The 21,827-nt window shown below is 40.1% G+C and overlaps 1 protein-coding gene across 4 annotated transcripts in view; it reads right to left on the reverse strand.

The window, feature by feature from the left end:
* LOC133611548 (zinc finger MYM-type protein 4-like) overlaps positions 1-21,827 on the reverse strand; it is an 80,273-nt gene that overhangs the window by 13,901 nt on the left and 44,545 nt on the right. For all 4 annotated transcript variants that reach the window (XM_072913652.1, XM_061968428.1, XM_061968430.1 and 1 more), the window contains 7 exons: positions 20,871-20,947; positions 18,253-18,379; positions 18,004-18,155; positions 17,796-17,910; positions 11,938-12,195; positions 3,854-3,965; positions 3,518-3,586 (listed from right to left, as the gene is read on the reverse strand). In XM_072913652.1, the coding sequence (XP_072769753.1) occupies positions 3,518-3,586; positions 3,854-3,965; positions 11,938-12,195; positions 17,796-17,910; positions 18,004-18,155; positions 18,253-18,379; positions 20,871-20,947 (910 nt within the window). The remainder of the gene's footprint in view (positions 1-3,517; positions 3,587-3,853; positions 3,966-11,937; positions 12,196-17,795; positions 17,911-18,003; positions 18,156-18,252; positions 18,380-20,870; positions 20,948-21,827) is intronic.

Below are 21,827 nucleotides of genomic sequence, written 5' to 3' on the forward strand. Positions count from 1 at the left end.
GAAAATAGTTTCTTCCAAGAATCATTATCACTGGAGGAATAGAGGAAAAGGAATGGCTAAAAATCTAATACATTTCTGACATTTCCTGGACTAATCCCCACCACCATGGCAGAAAATAGTTTCTTCCAAGAATCATAACTGGAGGAATAGAGGAAAAGGAATTGCTAAACATGCTACACACACACACCGAGCAGGACGACAATGTAAAGTAGGGGTGATCAATCCAGATAATACTATCGATAACTAGTATAGTATCAGTATCCAAAACCCAAAACCAGTGAAGTTGGTACGTTGTGTAAATCGTAAATAAAAACAGAATACATCCATCCATCCATTTTCTACCGCTTGTCCCTTTCGGGGTCGCGGTGGGTGCTGGAGCCTTGCATATGACATTTATCGACGCTGGAAAATGACCGACTCTATTTTCATTTATCGTTTGGTTATTAACTTTATCGAATTTTGACCCAGGCCTACCACCGGGCGCTATCAAAGACTAAAGTATCCTGAATCCAGACGGTGAGCCGGATCACCCCCAAAAACTAATTTAATCATTTCTGACATTTCCTGGACTAATCCCCACCACCATGGCAGAAAATAGTTTCTTCCAAGAATCATTATCACTGGAGGAATAGAGGAAAAGGAATGGCTAAAAATCTAATCAATTTCTGACATTTCCTGGACTAATCCCCACCACCATGGCAGAAAATAGTTTCTTCCAAGAATCATAACTGGAGGAATAGAGGAAAAGGAATGGCTAAACATGCTACACACACACACCGAGCAGGACGACAATGTAAAGTAGGGGTGATCAATCCAGATAATACTATCGATAACTAGTATCAGTATCCAAAACCCAAAACCAGTGAAGTTGGTACGTTGTGTAAATCGTAAATAAAAACAGAATACAATGATTTGCAAATTGTTTTCAACTTATATTCAATTGAATACACTGCAAAGACAAAATATTTAATGTTTGAACTGAGAAACACATTTTATTTTTTAACAAATAATCATGAACTTAGAATTTAATGGCAGCAACACATTGCAAAAAAGTTGTCACAGGGGCATTTTTACCACTGTGTTACATGGCCTTTTCTTTGAACAACACTCAGTAAACGTTTGGGAACTGAGGAGACCAATTTTTTAAGCTTTTCAGGTGGAATTCTATCCCATTCTGGCTTGATGGTCAGCTTATGTTGTTCAACAGTCCGCGGTCTCCGTTGTCGTATTTTATGCTTCATAATGCGCCACACATTTTTAATGGGAGACAGGTCTGTACTACAGGCAGGCCAGTCTAGTACCCGCACTCTTTTACTACGAAGGCACGCTGTTGTAACACGTGCAGAATGTGGCTTGGAATTGTCTTGCTGAAATAAGCTAGGGCGTCCATAAAAAAGACGTTGCTTGGATGGCAACATATGTTGCTCCAAAACCTGTATGTACCTTATAGCATTCATGGTGCCTTCGCAGATGTGTGAGTTACCCATTCCTTGGGCACTAATACACTCCCATACCATCACAGATGCTGGCTTTTGAACTTTGCGCCTATAACAGTCCGGATGGTTCTTTTCCTCTTTGGTCCGGAGGACACGACACACACAGTTTCCAAAAACAATTTGAAATGTGGACTCGTCAGACCACAGAACACTTTTCCACTTTGCATCAGTCCATCTTAGATGAGTTTGGGGCCAGCGAAGCCGGCGGCGTTTCTGGGTGTTGTTGATAAACGGCTTTGGCTTTGCATAGTAGAGTTTTAACTTGCACTTACAGATGTAGCGAAAAACTGTAGTTACTGACAATGGTTTTCTGAAGTGTTCCTGAGTCCATGTGGTGATATTCTTTACACACTGATGTCGTTTTTTGATGCAGTACCGCCTGAGGGATCGAAGGTCACGGGCATGTTGGTTTTTGGTCTTGCCGCTTGCGTGCAGTAAAATTCTCCAGATTCTCTGAACATTTTGATGATATTACAGACCGTAGATGGTACAATCCCTAAATTTGTTGCAATAGCTCGTTGAGATATGTTGTTCTTAAACTGTTCGACAATTTACTCACGCATTTGTTATCAAAGTAGTGACCCTCGTCTTATCCTTGTTTGTAAATAACTGAGCATTTTATGGAAGCTGCTTTTATACCCAATCATGGCACCCACCTGTTCCCAATTAGTCTGTACACCTGTGGGATGTTCCAAATAAGTGTTATATGAGCATTCCTCAACTTTCTCAGTCTTTTTTGCCACTTGTGCCAGCTTTTTTTAAACATGTTGCAGACATCATATTCCAAATGAGCTAATATTTGTTAAACAGTTTTACAACGTTTACCAGTTCGAACATTAAGTATCTTGTCTTTGCAGTGTATTCAATTGAATATAGGTTGAAAAGGATTTGCAAATCATTGTATTCTGTTTTTCTTTACGATTTACACAACGTGCCAAATTCACTGGTTTTGGGTTTTGTATATAAACGATACTGAAGTGATAAGAGCAATATTTGGTTTTTTTCTTGTTACAAATTTTTTTTTTGGGTCGTTTTGTTTTCGTTTACAAACCCAGCGAGCAAATGTCTGGATACAGGAAAGCTTTAAGGGCAAAACCCAAATTATTTAAATGGAAGCCAGTAGTAGTTTTTCCTTTTGTTTAGTTATTGTGTACTAGCTACTTTGTTTTGTTTACAAAAAAAAATTGATTGTAACATTCAATACCACAAATTTAATACATCGTCTCATCTGATTTTATGAGTAAATATAAATAAAAAATTGTATGTAACATTCAATACCACACATTTATTTTATCTGATTTTATGGGCAAATCTAAATTTAATAAAACAAGCTTAATAAAAATATTGTTATTTTACGTGCTATAAAACATTTTCAGTTAAATAATCTATTGTCTGTAAGTATTAGATAGGGACAGTAAATTGGATCGGATTGGATCCAAAGCCAAAAATGTTAATTAAAGACATCCCTAAAAACAATAATATACAATTGTAATGCAAGGATTGATATTAAAAACACAAAGCTGACATGCAGACTATTTAAATATAAATATATACAATACATTGAATGGAACAAATTTAATAGGTTTTATCCTTTTCCCCCACAAAATATTGTAAAAGTTATTGCTGTTTTAGTGGAGAAAATATGATGGTGACAATAAAACCATAAATGGCAACCAAAAAAAATGTCATGTATAATGTCAATAACAAACTATATATACTTTGTTGCATAGAAAATTATGATTAATGTGGTGAAGCAACACACCTACACCAGGATACAGCCATGGAATTCAGTGCTGAGTCAGCTTGGTCTTCTTTGCAAATTATTGTGGATTAGTTTTCAACGTGTATGAGATGACGAGTGTGACTTCCATATGAACTACAGCATAAAATCTCTGACGACTAACACAAAACCCAAAACATTCAAAAGGAAATGTTGTTTAATAAATACAGCCATTGGATAACGCTGTTTGGAAAACATGAATGAAGGGAATTTAATGGTAGAAAACCTCAAAAGTTTGTACCTGTGTGTATGGACGTTGCGTTCTGGTTGGAGGTAAAACATGTCATTCCTCTTCTGTGCTGTGGCTGGGCTGTTGGAGAACAGGAGTGTGAAAAGGTAAGCATGTGACTAAGTACTATCATCTTCAGTAGTTTCCTTTTAGTTATTTCACTCATAATATGGGATTTTACAGGAAACGGAATATTAATACACAATGTCCTCACATGCTACACACAGGCATAATATCCTATACTACATATCGTACCTTGTACCACTGATACAATATCTTTAAGAATGTATTTTCTGGTTCATATATTTTACAACATTTCAATGGTATGTGTGTTGGTGTGTTTCATACCATCTTGAGAGATAGAACTCGTAGAGTCTGACAGGACAGTGCAGAGGATTGGTAACATTTTCTGCCATCTCCATGGTACCATCGTCCTCTTCTTGCTTTTTTTTCTGTCGCTCTACAAAAAAACAGTCAAATTAAAACATATTGACCATAACAGTTGTTCAGTCAAACTTATATTTTTCCTAATATTGCTAAATGAGGTAAGCAAGTAGTAATATACAGTGAACCTATAGACAGCGCTAGTATGAAGCACTACACCTGTATACCACTGCATAATTACTACCACAATATTGTCAAATTCTACTCAAGAATATAACAATATATACCTAGATTTCTAAAATACACTTGTCTAGTCCCGGGAGGAGCTGGACGAAGTGGCTGGGGAGAGGGAAGTCTGGGCTTCCCTGCTTAGGCTGCTGCCCCCGCGACCCGACCTCGGATAAGCGGAAAAAGATGGATGGATGGATAGTCTCCACCTACCAATCACCAAGTATACTGTACTATATATTGCCATAAAAGAAGTACAACAGTTGCCATGGTTACATACTATGTAGTATAACATAAGAGTTTTTGTTTGGCTGATGAATGCTGTGTCACTTGCTGCGTTTTCATTGCAGTTTTTCGCAAAATAAAAGCGATATTTCTAAAATTTCGATAAAGTACATTAAAGTAAAGTAGGTGTTTCCATTAAAGGGTGTTTTGCGTGATGAGCCGCAATTCTCGTAAAATCTCATCCCGCTAGACTCCACTTTGAGGAAGATATTGCAGCCACTGCTCCGTGATCTCAATAGAAGACAAAGGCAACTTCCCAACAGCCCCATTGACACTTTTCCGGGCATGTGGGTCCCTCCGGGCTTGTGGGTCCCTCCAGGCATGTGGGTCCTTCCGAGCCTGAGGGTCGGCCTCTATTGCGGCGAAGGCACCCACCCGTGAGACGGTCCGGTGCGGCTGGGCCGCCTCGCTCGACCCCAGCCGACCGAACGGAAGAGAGACCTAGACTGCTCTAGTTGTCTTGCACGGGCGCCCCGCCGGTTCCGTGTTTAGTGTTAACATGTTTCTCCATATACTGGGTTAACTCATGCGCAGTGTTTGTGGGCGGGAAGTGGGGATTGAGTGTTTCCGATTTTTCCTCTGTGCAGAAGTTGATTAAAAGTTGTGAACGAGAATAAACGTTGTGTTTATATTCACCTCCACTTAACATTGGTAGCAGAGGATGGTTGAGGATAGCTGCAAACTATAAAATACCACCGAGGTTTGACGAGTCCAGGCCATACGAGTGCTGGAAAAATGAAGTTAACATTTGGACGCGGGTTACAGAACTCGATAAGAAAAAACAAGCACTGGCTGTGGCTTTGGGACTTGAAGGAAGAGCCAGAGAAATCGCAATGGAGATATCTGCGGAGGAGTTGGACAATGACAACGGTATGACGGCATTATTTGCAAAACTGGATGATGTTTTTCTGAAAGAGGAAAAGGATCGCGCGTACGAAGCGTACACATACTTCGCCCACATCACCAAAAATAGTTCAGTTTTAATAGTAGACTATATTATTGACTTTGAACAGCGCTACAACCGGATGAAAAGGTACAATATGATGCTCTCTGATGCGGTGTTAGCCTTTAAGTTCTTGACACAGCCTGCCTCGGCGAGAAAGACAGGCAGCTAGCACTGACGGCTAACACGGAGCTAAGCTTCTCGTCAATGAAGTCAGCTCTCAAACGGATATTCGGAGGTAAAACAACAGGCTCGTCAAGTGAGATACAACTGAAACAGGACGCAGCTTTCCTCACAGAACAGCCACAATGGAGAGGAACACGGAACACGGAACACGGAACACGGAACACGGAACACACCGTTTCAACTTGAACAACAAAGCTCTGTGACGCCGTTACCGGGTACAAACACACTGGATAAGTACGGTAAACGATCACGATGTGCCGTGTGTCAAAGCACATGCCACTTGGCAAAGGACTGCCGCACAAGAGGCACGAACAAGAAAGATTGACTGAAAATGACAATTTGGAGGAAGTTAATATCACGCTGTTAACAATTGATCCTAGGTCTAAAGCTGAGATTTTTATGACTGAAGCTGCAGGCTCAGCAATCAGACACCACCTACACTCGCACAGTGTGTGGAGAAAAGTGGCTTGAAAGTTATGGAGATAATCTCAATGAAAAGCAGGTAAATAAGCTCAGAAGTACAGAAAGGTCGAGGAACAGACAGTTTCGTTTTGGAAATGGAAATGTGATTAATTCCACCATAAAAGTGCATCTACCTGCTAAAATAGGATGGACAAAGTGTAACCTTGAGATAGAAGTTGTCAAAGTCGATATTCCACTCCTGCTGAGTAAAACATTATTAAAAGAGGCAGGAACTATGTTAGACATGGAAAACAACAGGGCAGTGATGTTTAAGCAGCAGATACCTCTTCAGTTTACCAGCTCAGGACACTACTGTGTTGACATAAGAGACAATGATGACAGGGAATGTCGGATTCAAGATTTATTTGCTGAAGATTAAGTCCTGATTGTAACAGAACACAATCGAGAAGAACAAGGTCCTCCTCAAACTTCCCAAACAATTTGGCCATGCATCAACAGATCGCCTGCATAAGCTAATTCAAAGTTCAGGGAACAAAGACAGGGACTGTCTCACTATTTTGCAACAAATAGTGGATGAAGGTGACACGTGCCAAAGATATAGCAAGACAAAGCCAAAGCCAGCTGTTGGTTTGCCTCTAGCTTCGGAATATAATGAAACGGTGGCGGTGGACCTGCACAAGCTGGAGTCAGGCATTTGGTATTTACATATAATGGACCATTTCACACATTTCAGCGCTGGAAATATTGTGAAAACCAAGAAATCTTCTGTAATTGTCAACTCTTTCATCCACACATGGATAAATGTCCATGGTCCTCCCAAAAAGCTCTTCAGTGACAACAGAGGAGAATTTAACAATGAAGAGTTCAGAGACATGGCAGAAAACTTCAATATCGAGATGAAAACAACCACAGGATACAGTCCATGGAGCAACGGACTGCTGGAACGTCATAATCAGACACTCACAAACATCGTCCAGAAAGTTAAACGGGAAAAAGATTGTGACTGGTGCACTGCCTTGGACTGGGCCTTAATGGCTAAGAACTGCATGCACAGTGTACATGGTTATAGTACACATCAACTGGTATTTGGTCAAAATCCTAACCTTCCCAATGTATTGGTAAATGTGCTGCCTGCACTAGTGGGCACTACAGTGAGCACAAGAGTAGGAGAACACATATCAGCTTTGTATGCCTCAAGGAAGCCTTTCACTGAAGTTGAATGTTCAGAGAGGATAAGAAGGGCATTAAGAAAACAGCTTAGATACACGGATGAAAAATATGAGACAGGAGAAAAAGTTTACTATAAACGAGGAGATAGTGCAGAGTGGAAGGGACCAGGAGTGGTGATTGGTCAAGATGAAGCCATTGTGTTTGTAAGACATGGAGGTATTCTAGCTAGAGTTCATCAATCACGACTTAATAAGGTGCACACACAGATTAAAGACAGGAAAATTACACAAAGTAATGTTCACACTGAAACAGGATGTGAAAAACATGAAGAGAACATAACCGTTGATAGTGACACAGATGCTTTACACAGAGCATCAGTAGTTCAGATAATGAACAAAACACAGATGGTGAAAATTAACATGACAGTGATGGAGAGGGAAACACGAGTGAAGGTGTAATTCAAATTGATGCACCTCAAATGAATCACAGTGCCTGTGATAATCTAATGTGAAGTTAAAACAGGACAGATTGTAACTTTCATGAAAAGAGATACAAGTGTAACATGTAAGGCTAAAGTACTCAGTAGAGCAGGTAAACCACGGGAACCTATAAAAACTGGTATAATGTGCAGCATATTGAGCCTGATGGCAGTACTGGACTAAAAGAGGCAGTTGACATGTCATGTGTACAACATCTTAACACTGAGTCAGCTGTCAGGGAGGATGAGGTACTCATAACAAAAGACATATCATTTGATGCAGCAAAACAGGCAGAGATAGAAAGCTGGAAAAACAATAATGTTTTTGAAGAGACTGAAAATACATGCCAAAAGTATATCTCCACTAGGTGGGCCTATAGTCTCAAAGAAAGTGACACTGGTATTGTACCCAAAGCCAGACTTGTAGCAGGGGGTTTTGAAGAACTTAATTTAAAAAAATCTACAAAAGGATTCACCAACATGTGCTTCTGAATCTCTAAGGCTATTGCTCTATGTATTTGTCAAAATCATTGGAAAGTCCATTCTATGGACATCGAGTCTGCCTTTTTACAGGGTATGGAGTTGTCGAGAGACATTTATGTCAATCCTCCCCCAGAAGCTGACTGTAAGGGGGTTCTTTGGAAACTAAAGAAGTGTGTGTATGGCCTTGCTGATGCATCTCTCTATTGGTACAACAAGGTGAAGGAAATCATGCTGAGAACAGGTGGTAAAGTGTCACAGGTAGACCCAGCAGTATTTTATTGGCTGGATGACAAAAACACAGTGACGGGTGTGCTCGCATGTCATGTAGATTATTTTCTGTGGGCAGGCTCATCAAACTTTTCAGAAAATGTGATCCCTAAACTGAAGTCTGGGTTCCAAGTGGGATGTGAGGAACATGACAATTTCTGCTATTTGGGAATGGATATTGAAACTGGGGCGTCACGGTGGAGGAGGGGTTAGTGCATCTGCCTCACAATACGAAGGTCCTGAGTAGTCTTGGGTTCAAAACCGGGCTCGGGATCTTTCTGTGTGGAGTTTGCATGTTCTCCCCGTGACTGCGTGGGTTCCCTCCGGGTACTCCGGCTTCCTCCCACCTCCAAAGACATGCACCTGGGGATAGGTTGATTGGCAACACTAAATTGGCCCTAGTGTGTGAATGTGAGTGTGAATGTTGTCTGTCTATCTGTGTTGGCCCTGCGATGTCCAGGGTGTACCCCGCCTTCCGCCCGATTGTAGCTGAGATAGGCTCGAGCGTCCCCCGCGACCCCAAAAGGGAATAAGCTGTAGAAAATGGATGGATGGATATTGAAACTGTTAATGATTCTGTACAGTTGCATCAACACAGCTACATTGAAAGTCTGTACCCCATTCACTTACAGCCAGTCCGTGCTCTAGAAAGAGATGCTCCTCTTAATAAAACAGAAAAAGAACAACTCAGATCAAAAATAGGACAGATACTCTGGGATGCAAACAGACAAGACCTGATGTAATGTTTGATTCTTGTGGTCTGGCATCTAGTCTAAAGAATGCGATCAATTGTGCAATCAATTCACAATGCTAATAAGTTAGTTTGTAAACTGAAAGCTGAAAAAGTGACTTTGAAATTTCAACATTTGGGAAATGATAATGCTTTAAACCTAACTGTATTCAGCTATGCTTCATTAGGAAATCTTTCTGATGGAGGTACACAAGGGGGCATGTTGATCACACTAATGGGAAAAGGAGGAAAATTCTCTCCCCTTTCTGGCAGTCCAAGAGGATTCGACGAGTGGTGCGAAGCACCCTTGCTGGAGAGACTCTTGCCATATCGGATGGAATAGACAACGCTGTATTTCTTACCACCCTTTATTCTGAGCTCACTACTGGCACTGCTGGTCTAAATGCTCCAGCGTTAGTTTGTGTGACTGATAATCATTCCCTATATGATGTTCTTTGATCAACAAAACAGGTCACAGAGAAAAGGCTTCGGTTAGATATAAGTGGCATCAAAAAACTAATTCACAACAGAAAAATACAGAAAGTGCTATTGTCAGCAACAAAAGCTCAACTGGCTGACTGTCTTACGAAAAAGGGGGCATCACCCTTGAGGCTTTTGAAAGCATTGAGTGAAAGAAAATGGGTTCTTACCTAAGTTGATTTGATTGTTTCTGTTGTTTAAAAAGACATGTATTTGTTTTCAAGAAACATGTGCTATTTATTTTTTTTAAATAAAAGATAAGGAGATTGTTAACTTGTTTCTCCATATACTGGGTAACGCATGTGCAGTGTTTGTGGGCGGGAAGTGGAGATTGAGTGTTTCCGGTTTTTCCTCTGTGCAGAAGTTGATTAAAAGTTGTGAACGAGAATAAACGTTGTGTTTATTCACCTCCACTTAACATTTAGGTGCCCTCTAAATGAAAAAAAAAGTGTTTACATCATGTGTCAATGCACACCGATATCAAACCAATTAGCTATTCACTTTTAGTAATACTTAAGTTAACACTGTATTGTGAATTGATTGTTTGAATTCTGTATGAACAAAATGCCAAATGCTGGTTCTTTACGACTACCTTCTCTGTGAACCCAACATCAATAATGCCAAAGATGTATGTAATTGTGGCTCACCATTGTGACTAGGGATAGGTTTCTTTCACATTTGAACCGCTGAGGTACCAATTCCCGGTACCCGGAAAGTGATACCAGTACTCAACGATACCGATTTTCAGGTGTTCAGGTGTTTCATAAGTTGATCCTTGTGTAGTTGTGCAAGTGTTCGTGGTGTTTCAGCATCTTTTGACACAGACCTTTCACGGATTTTTGACTTTTACATTATCATTACATTCACTTTCACCGCAATGTTTACAGACGCTTCCCTCCTTCATGGCTCCACATCTGGGTCCTAAACAAATTTTTCCTTGTATCTCCATCGGCTTCAAGCAAGCATTACATTGATCGTTCTGGTGTCACAAATCGTTAAACTTGCACTTCCCCATTTTATACAGGTAATTTGGCTTTGCTGTGGGCTTTTGTTAAGTTTTCTCTGTTGCAATGCTACACTGTGACAACACGCCATGCGGGTGCACAGCACACGAGCTGGTGGTGCTCGATAAATTCGGACCAGGCAGCAGAGGGAGTCTATTTTAATTCCGTTTTGTATTCAAGTTATAGCATACTCAAACATTTTGTTTTGCATGTTTGAAATAAAAGTAACAAATACAGTTTTAAGACCTTTCAAAATCGCATTTAAGACCTTTTATGAGATTTCAGGATAATTTTAGACATTTTAAGGCCTTAAATTCAAATTGGTGGACTTAAGACTTTTTAAGACTTTGTAAGACCCCACAGATACTATGTGTTTATAATAAAATCATCAGTTAATTATGATAACTGTGCTGTCCAGGTATTATATCTTGTTTTCCGATCATATTTCTGAGTCTCATTTTCAAGTATTATATAGTAGACTTAGCAAACCGTTGCAACTCAAACACATTAGATGGCAGTAGTGTATAGACTATGATGTGTTGTCATAACCAGGAAGGAGTCTTTGCCATGAAGCTGAACATTCCAGTCTAGTCTTATCGATCCATTTTCTACCACTTGACCCTTTCAGGGTCTGGAGTCTATTCCAGCTGCACTCAGGCAGAAGGCAGGATACATCCTGGTCAAGTCGCCACCTTATCGCAGGGCCAACACAGATCGACAGAAGAGCATTCACACTCTCACATGCGGGCCAATTTTAAAGTTGCCAATCAACCTACTTATGTTGAGCCCTAAAAAGTATTGTACTTGTTACACAGAAGAGTTTTGATTGTGACGTGCATCTTAGTTGTAGTGTTTATTACCAAATTTGGAGGTGTTGTATTTGCCATGTAAAATCGATATTGCTAATTAGTAGCATGTATACGGCAAAGCCAATGTAAATTAGCATAAAGCTAGCGCTTTTTGGAAAAGTGGAGCATTATTGCACCTTCAGGCATTTTCTATCAGCCATAACTGCTTTGAAAATTGCAACATTACCTAGGTGTAGTTTGGCTGAGTTCACTCTGAGTCCTGCTTGAGTGCTTGTTTGCCCACCAAGTGTTTGAGCTTGTGACCAGTCTGCGACCGAATGTGGCGTCACGGGCAACAAAGGTATAGACATATGGTACCACTTGATTTTACATGACTCGATACCTGGTAGTACCGACTACAAGTAATTTGATCCGTGCCTATAAAATACAGAAATTGGTACCCATCCTTAATGGTGACTCTGTCATTAAACATTCTTTTGAAACCTGCAATATTTTATTAAACTTTTTTGGTACGGTTTGGCAAAGATAAACATAAACCACTGAGAAGAGAAGCACGACCCACCTGTTTCTCCACGGCTAGAAGAAGCAGCAGAGCTTCGTTGGTATTTGAGGTAGATGACTTTGCCGGCTCGACTGCAGGGTTTTGTGTACAAACTGAAGTTGGCAAAGGAGAGGTTTTGGTGCTGTGCCAATGTGGTGAAGTGGAAGTTCTTTGTGTAGAAGAAGAGCAGTGTGTTGAGCAACACAATGGGGGAGTAGGCGCCCAATTGCTTACACTCCCACAAGAAGGACTCCTGAACACGAGACGACACATGGCCACCTAGGAGGAGAACATTTAAGGGAACATTTCATTCCCCACTCAATTTCAACGATGTGTTGCCTAAAACCATGTACTGGTATTTGCTGAATGACCAAAGAGACCCATCAGGGGTTTTACTCTTGCAATTATTCACATTCTTAAAAAGTGAAGCGGGTTCTTCTGAGTTCTTGAAACAGACTAGGGTTGTCAAAAGAATTGATACATCAATACCAACATGCAAAAAATAAATCGATACCTGCTTTTTTCAGTACCATTAGTACTGGACATTGTACAACACTCTTCCATCTGCGGGCTGCATCAATTCTCAAAATCCGCGCTAAAGATAAAAACACCTGCTGTCTTTAAAAAAAATTAGCAACTTTTTCCCATACTCTGTACTTACTTATTTGTGGAAAACTGTAACAAATGCTAATATGGTGCTTCAGGGTCGCACTTGCTCATAAACAAATTATAATTTAACTGTGGCAGTGTAGCACAACTGTAATTGCGGCATAAATCTGCTTCACAACACATATCATACTGTCTTGAATGCCAGAGAATAATCTGAGATGCACTTAAGCAACGTTGTTGCTATATTTAGCGAGTATGGGAATTAAAAGTGAAAGAGAGGTATATCTTACGCCATACATTTATTGGGTAATCAAATACAAGCGGTCACAAAAGTGTTCACCGTGCGGGTAAGAGGGGAGATACGCCACCACAAACCCATGGAGTGTTAATTAACACAGCATGCAGATAACCTCCTTGGATCACTTCTATTAGTGCTAAGAAAACACCGTTCAGAGACACTCTTCTGTTGTTTGGCAACACTTTGACCATCACTGGTTTATTTTTTTCACCAGGAAGGCAAAGTGTGGCCTGGGGGCCATTTGCTGAACTCAGCTCTTTTTTATGGGCTCCTAGCACATTGTAGAAATAAAAATTAACAAATCAAAATAGCAAAAATGAAAAGATAGAGCAAAAAGGCATGGCGTAAAGAAAAAAGGCTGAAATGTTGATACTAATAACGAATAAAAACACAAAGTTTGATTTTTAAATATGTTTTCGCTTTTTTTATTAGCCTATTTCTTTATAAACTACATGATGATGTCACTCTACCACCATTTTCTTTTGAATGTACAGTTACCTCTTGGCAGCTTATATTGCAATTTGAATTCAGAGCAAAAAGATGTTAAAGCACAGTAACCTTAAATACTTGAAAGCTTGAACAGTTCTCAATAAAGTAGTGAATTTAAAAGTACAGGGGGTTCGTTTTTTATTGTGGTATTGATTAAGTATCAAGAAACGTGGAAATTCATAGGTATCGACTACAGAAATTATGATACCATGACAACCCTAAAACAGACACCTCCAAAAATGTGCGTTCAAAATGCTGAAGCACATAGCGCTTTGTCATTCAATTAAATGAACGACTGGTTTACAGCTCCATCTATCAAACGCGTATTTAAAGGGTAACTGCACTTTTTGGGGAAGTTTGCCTATCGTTCACAATCATTATGAGAGACAGAAACACACTTTTTTTTTTAAAGATCCTAAAGATGATAAAAATTGCTTTGCAAAATGCAGCTAATGGGAGTCACTATTGTAGCCTTCAAGCCCTCTATCAACGTTTTATATACACGCTGCAAGTATATATTTAATATTATATATCATAACTATATGAATTATGTTCAATATTTACCGTATTTTGGTCATTTTATGCAATACCTAAACTTCTTTCCTCAGCGCATTTATTTCCGTTTCAATAGCAGCGCACTTCCGACTTCTTGCAACAACTGTGGGTTCCTACTTTTGGAAACAAACACGAGTGTTTTGTAATTATTGCAGACTTGGTAACAGACAACAAAGACTATTTTTGGACAAATGAGGATTCACAACCTTATCTTTTTTAACTTGAATATACGGCGGATGAACTGCTGCTTATAGAAACCAACAGCAACAGAGGGTGAAATGTTGGAGCAGACAGAGGCCGAGCGAGTGAGGTCGGTGTGACTTGCCGGTATAAATGTGGAACTTGGAGCCAAGCTATGCGAACATATATGGCGCGCTCATCAAAAGTAAAAAAAAATAAAAAACTTCCCCAGCCAGCTGGAACAGACAACGGGGTGGTGGTTCCTCTCTTTAAGAAGGGGAACTGGAGGGTATCGGATAAGTCCCTATAGTATTGATCATGATACATGCAGAACACCACGCCTGTTATTACAACTACATACACTGTCGAGCTAGCTGTGTAACAACAAAACAGGAAATGTGGGCTAATACTAGGGATGTCCCGATCCGATATTTGGATCGGATCGGCCGCTGATATTTGCAAAAAAATGCGTATCGGCAAGGCATGGGAAAATGCCGATCCAGATCCAGTTTAAAAAAAACTCCGGTCCGTGTTTTCCAACGCACCGATTTAAATAATACATTCCACTTTTCTGCTGCTCCCTAATTTCCGTTCTGCATTTTCCAGCACACCTTCAACACATCCACAGGTCTGTGGATTCTCACGCAGTTGCTTTTAGCTGCTGGCATTACACGACAGGCTCTTCTCACTCTTTCCTGTGTCTCCCTCTTACAGACAGCGAGCGCACCTTCTTACACACGTCACATACTGTCACGTCATACGTCACATACGTATACGCTAGAGATGCGCGGATAGGCAATTTATTTCATCCGCAACCGCGGCAGAAAGTCGTCAACCATCCGCCATCCACCCGATGTAACGTTTGATCAGAACTGCATCCGCCCGCGATCCGCCCGTTGTTATATATCTAATATTAATAAAAAAAAAAAAAAAAAGGGTGAAAACTACGCGAATTGCACCTTGTGCAGACAAGATTTTTCGATCGGACACGGAGGAATTAGCGATGTAAAAGACCACGTTGGGACAAAAAAACACAAGTCTAATGCCGTTGCTAGCGATACAAGTGGAAAACTTTCAACGTTTTTCGTCGCCCAAACAGATTCTTTGGATGTGATAAATGCCGAAGTTTTATTTACGGAGGCAATAATTGAGCATGGACTTCCAATCGCACTGGCTGATCACATGGGACAGTTAAATGTTTGTAATGCAACCTTTAAAAATCATTACGCGGTGATCGCGATCCCAAAAATAAACTTTTCTTGCATGATAATGTCCAGAAAAATTCGCTTTATATTACTATAGAGTCCTTTTAACGAATGAGTTTGATGGTTTATCACAAACCTTAAATGAAAGAAGTCCTTTGTTCTCCTGCAGCATGGCCTTGCTTTGTGTTTGGTGCGCCATCCTGTCGGCTGTATTTCACAGCACGACATACTGTTAAAAGTGTTTATACTATTTATACTTTCAATTAACAAATTGAAGTCTTGTGAAAGGTTGACAGGATAACTGGCATTAACTGTCAAAATAATTTCAAACTATTGAAGTTAGCTTACAGAATAAACATGTCAATCAACCCATATGATTTTTGCTGTAATATTTTTGTTTTGAAAAGTCACTGTGACTGATAGAAAAGTGGTGGTTTTAGCAACATTTTAACCTGTCTGAATGCTAATAATCATTTTGCGAGCAAGCAGGTAAGCTACGCGGGCGGAGCGCGCGGAGTGACCCATGTTACGAGCCGTGGCGGGCTGCGCGTGACGCCGGCCGCGGCGAAAGCGGACGAGGCGGGGTGTCGGTGCGGTGGGCGCGGTAGTGACCCTGGACGTGCGTCGGGCCCTTCTCGCGGATCGCCTCAGCTACGGCTCCCGGTGGGGCCCTCTCGGGGGAAGGAGCCTCGGTCCCGGACCCCGGCGAGGCGTCCCTCCGCTCCGTAAAAGTGTCCATCTCTTTTTTTTTCTTCTTCTGTTGTGGCATATGCTGCAGGTGCCTGCTCGTTTTTCGTATGTGGGTAACAACATTTAACTATGTATATATATTTCCCAATTGGTTTAACTGCCACCCGCAAAAAAAAATAAAATAAAAAAAATATCTAATTAATCCGCCCGACCCGACCCGCGAGCGGATAAAATCGTATTTTTTTTAATTTCATCCGCCCGATCCGCGGATAATCCGCGGACTCCGCGGTTGTGTCCGCAAACCGCGCATCTCTAGTATACGCCCTCTCCCAGCAGAGAGCGAGGTAGCAGCATGGCTAACGTTAGCTGTGATGCTAGCGCAGCCGCTAAGGTGCGCGCCTGCTCATGCGTCCTCTGCGCACGGCAAATCTATGCCACAGACAAAATCAAATAAAAAAATAAGCGCATAACAATTTTCGACACACAGACACGACAGAGAAAACAGTTTTCGTCATCATTGTTCAAATATTGTAACGTCTGTCAAGACGTTTATCTCCATTCGGTGCCACAGGTCCACACCATCAAAATGCCGAGGCAAACATTTCCACATCAACACCGTATGAAAAAAAATAGTGATTTTTTTTAGTTGTGATTTCCTTCTCTGCATGAAAGTTTAAAAGTAGCATATATTAATGCAGTATGAAGAAGAATGTTTTAATGTAGACACATAGAATCATCATACTGCTGTGATTATATGCATCAAGTGTTCATTCAAGGCTGAGGCAAAATATCGAGATATATATCGTGTATCGTGATATGGCCTTCAAATATGACAATATTAAAAAAAGGCCATATCGCCCAGCCCTAGTTCAATGATGCCATTTCTGTTTGTCATGTATAATTTTGTCTATTTTGTGTTTATCCTTGAATAAACAGGTCAGTTTCTTGTTACCAACCATTGTGTATTATTCAAACTCCCCTAATTCAGCTGGCTAGTTGTTATCAAGAGTACTAAAACCCTTTTCAACATGATTCTGACAACTAAGTAGGCTAAATAACTTTAAACTTTAATACATACTCGGATAGGCCAGTATCGGTCAGTATCGGTATCGGATCGGAAGTGCAAAAACAATATCGGTATCGGATCAGAAGTGCAAAAACCTGGATCGGGACATCCCTAGCTAATACTTTACAAATACTGTAATATGATTGCTCATGTTTTTCAGTCAGTACAGATTGGTGTTCTATCGCATTGTGTTGTGCATTACAAATTCAAAAGCCATTCAGCAGCTGACGCAAAAGCTAGATTATCTCTTGCTGTAGCTACTTACGGCTAATGAGCTAGCATGCCGTCCCAGGACGATGTCTTACTACGCTAAAAAAAAAAAAGAGTTCCTCGGTGTTCGCTCTTACAATAACAATGTCCCAGCTTGGTTATTATACAGGTTACGGAACGTAAATTAAGTATGGGTGACATTTTTTGGATGCATTTTTAAAATGATTTAGAGGTAGAATGGATTGCTACCATTATCTGAATTGCCAGCCACCAAGAACAATACACATTTTAAAAATTAGAATGGAATACAAAAAAAAACTTTTGTCTTCCTGTCTTTCCTTAGGATTGCAAACGATAAGCAAAATTCCAAAAAAAAGTGCAGTTCCCCTTTGGGGGTTAAATCACCAAAAATGATTCCCGGGGGCGGCCACCGCTGCTGCTTACTGCTCCCCTCACCTCCCAGGGGGTGATCAAGGGTGATGGGTCAAATGCAGAGAATAATTTCGCTACACCTAGTGTGTGTGTGACAATCATTGGTACTTTAACTTTTTTGAACTTTAAATATCGGTGGGCATACCGTTGGGCAGTGGTTTCGGTTTCCAGAGTCGCAGCATTCCAGAGATTTCAGTGGCAAACTGAGTGTACAGCTCATCGGTAAAGATGTTCTCGATGCGGCCCTTCATGAACAGATACTGTCCAAAAAGAGTGACAAGGAAGCAAACGTGACACACCAGGATAAAGTGACAACCACACTCAACAAAGTGAATCCTAGTAAATGCAAGTACCTGCTGTATTCCCAGGCAAAGGTAGAAAATGCTGTCTGGGCTATAAGCCTCTCTGTTTGGCCTACGCACTTCTTTAATAAAACGAGACAGAGCATAGCTAAGCTCAGCAGAATCACAATGAAGAATCTCCTCTTTAACAACCACTGGACTGGCTAGAAAAGGAAGCAACAATAAAAATTAAATACATTGATAAGATATAAAACAAAAACAATGTCTTGAAAACAAAAGCAGTTAAGAATTTCAACTCACATTTTTTAGATTGCTTGTGATTCTGAACCCAACTCCTCCAGGCTTTGACGCCATACATGTGGTTCAATTTAAAGCTGGCTGAAGTCACCAGTGCACTGGGGTCTAACGAAATAGGTCGCCTTCGTCCCTACATCAACACAAAAAGAGTGAGGTTGTTTAGTTTAGTAGACAAATGAAGTTAATGGTGTTGCGAAAATACAATACATACAGTTGCATATTTACACATGACTTTCAATACATTCACTGAGACTTTTTTCAGCTCGATGTAATTCAAAGTTAAGGAAAAAAGTAATCTGAAAACCAAGTTACAAAAGCAGTAAGCAGCAAAAATATCTTAAAGTCAGAAGGAGAACATGATGAAAAGCAGGGATCCCAGCAAGCTAAAAAAAAATTGAGGAATTGAAAAATATCAGCTCTGTGTCAAGGGGGCCCTTTTTGGGGTTCAAGGGGCATTGCCAATGGTTTCTATGTACCGTATTTTCCGCACCGGATTATAAGGCGCACCTTCAATGAATGGCCTATTTTAAAACTTTGTTCATATATAAGGCGCACCGCATTATATGGCGCATAGAATAGACGCTACAGTAGAGGCTGGGGTTACGTTATGCATCCCGTAGTTGCGAGACCCGTTGTGGCTCAATATTGGTCCATATATAAGGCGCACCGGATTATAAGGCACACTGTCAGCTTTTGAGAAAATTGGAGGTTTTTAGGTGCACCTTATAGTGCGGAAAATACGGTATTATATTTCGAGTGAGGAACACCGACATGACAAATGTCTGTCCATTGTTTGCAGCACTTTTAGAAATGCTAGTTTTTTAACTGTATTAAAAGGCAGCATGTCTTTGGCGATGTATTTCACCACACTTTTTGTGAACACACACTATTTTATAGGGCTGCACGATTTTGAGAAAAAACCTAATTGTGATTTTTGTCGTCAAAATTGCGATTGCGATTGTTATATTTTAAACATAAAAATGCATAAAACTGCAAAAATAACAATTGAAAAAAGACATATTTATTTTAGACTGTTAATCAACATATTTTGTCTCAAGGTGCCACATATTAGAACAATATGCAATAATTTACAATTTAAATAACTTTCAAAAATATTTGGCTTTTCGCAGACAGACTTGGATCTTTTGTCTTTGTCACGCTGTTTAACTGAATAAATATTAGATACAAACTATACAGTTAATGCAATGTAATCTTAATATATAATAATGAAAATAACCATTTTATTTATCATTACTGTAAAATTGTTAACCATTGTACTGTAATTGGAAGGTAAATCACTTTGTTATCCTGAATAAATTAACAAAAAATAAAATTTACTAATTTCTATAAGCACAAATTTTAACTAAATAGATATTGAACATCTTAAAGTGCATTTTCTTCCTAGTTGGAAAAATTAGGTCGGACCATGTCTTTTCGTTTATTGTTTTCACGTGATAACGACGGCATTGTTGCTCGTTCATTTTCGTCTGTGTTGATGGCCTCATATCACCCATCCGATTTGAAGCTGAAATATTCCCACAACGGGACATTTGGCTTTGTAATCTTATGTTTTTCCTCCAAATTCGTCGTACTTTGCGGCACTTCACACTGGCGTGCTGTGAGGCTCTCTGTACCTTGTGTGTGTTGGCAGCGGCGCCTTGCGAGACACAGATTTTTAATGACTGAAAAAGGGGTAAATGTGTTCAGTTAATTCCACTGTTAAATAAACGCCCTAAGGTGATGAGAGCGATGCACAAAGTAAGACATCTTTCTTCCTGTTTGAAGTGAGAGACGAACAAACGCAAGGCTCAATTCTGATTGGCGAACATGGCCGTCACTCAAACGCCTGTGACGGAGGATAAAAAAACAAAAACACCCTCAACCTCTTGCGGTTATTTACCGCACCTTGATGTCGATTAGATTTTGATTAATCGTGTACCCCTTTTATTTTGCAGTGTTTTGGTTGCACTCACCTTGTACACTAAACGCAAAGTGAGTGTGGACTGTCGGGTGGTTGTGTTTCAAGTGAGCGTGCAGGTTTGTTTTATTTGCGCACATTCAGAAAAGTGACTCCTCGGTCAGTCACATCTTGTTCTAAGGGTTTGAACTGAAATATTCCCACACTAGTGCGGTGGCTAACTTGTTGCACTGTGCGTCAAGAGTCAAACACACTTAATGAAGGACAAGAGAATTCACCTCTTTCTTTTGATTCCGCTTTGGCACAAACGTGCACAGCTGATGAAACCGATGAAAAGCATGAACGCTCTCGAAGCATGCACATGGCGATGCTGGAAGACTTACCAACCTTTTTTTCCATTTATCGTCAGTTAATTGACTTATCGAATATCGGCCCAGGCCTATCGCGGTCCTCCACTGGTGCTTTATGGTATCAGGGATTTAGTTCCAAGTACTCTCCGATACCTATACCTCAAAAAGTGCCGTATTGGCATCGCAACATTCCTATATTTAATTGATTCTTTGGCGTACCACTAGATAGAGCCCGCGTACTACTACAGTTTGAAAGATCACTGGTCGAGAAGAATAGCGGAATTCCGCTAAATTGAGGACATCTGGGACACCTGAAAAAAAAGAAGACTACACTATCATTGTTGCCACCTTACCCGCTTTCGACCTGTGGAACCTTCTCTGGCTCTTTTCACGCCCCTCTGTGGAGTTGTGGGTATCGGATCAAACAATTCTGAAAAAAGAAAACATAAGAGGAAGACACTAATCATACTGTATTACTCGGCCATAGGCGTTTTTTTAAACGTAATAACACATTCATGTTATGGTGACTGAATTATAAAATGTCCACCATTTGACCGGTGAAAAAAGATGTTGGGGATAAATTTTAGCCATGAAGACGACATGGTCGAAACCTTTCCTGAGTGACAACATAGTGAAATATCTAGGGTGACTTACTGTACGTTTTTCTGTTACGAAATTGTTTTATTACAGATAATCTGTTCCATGGTCAAACTGTCTTCATCCTGAATATACATTAAAATCATGACAACAATTTTGAGACTGTTGTTTGGCAATTCGCAGTTTCAGCTCCCATTACAGATTTTATATGGGATTAAGGCCTGGACACTGGCTAAACCAGGGGTGTCTAACATTTTTTGTTCTTACAGCTACTTATAAAAAAAGGAAAATCGCAGACAGCAACTCATTTCTGGTAACATTTATTTCTATAGCTTATTTCAAACCAAACAAAGTGAATGTGCTTGTTTTACAAGAACATTAATAAAATGTTGGTATCCGCAACTCACATTTTAAAAACATTTTTTCTTAAATTTTGTGCATCTAGTATTTCAGTATGCATTTCTTTGTAGTTCAGGTTATTTAATCACTGATAGTGGAACTTTGATAAAAAGAAAGATTTTTCTGTTTTATCATATGACTGATAACATCATTGTCTATGTGCTATTTTGTGATAATTTGACGCTAATTTAATAGGCATATTGTATAATACAGGGGTGCCCATTACGTCGATCGCGAGCTACCGGTGGATCGCGGAGGATGTGTCAGTGCTCGCCAGCCAGGGATAAAAAATTAAAAAAAATACCTAAAAATGA

Source organism: Nerophis lumbriciformis, linkage group LG08 (genome assembly GCF_033978685.3).
Source record: "Nerophis lumbriciformis linkage group LG08, RoL_Nlum_v2.1, whole genome shotgun sequence".
Lineage (NCBI taxonomy): Eukaryota > Metazoa > Chordata > Actinopteri > Syngnathiformes > Syngnathidae > Nerophis > Nerophis lumbriciformis.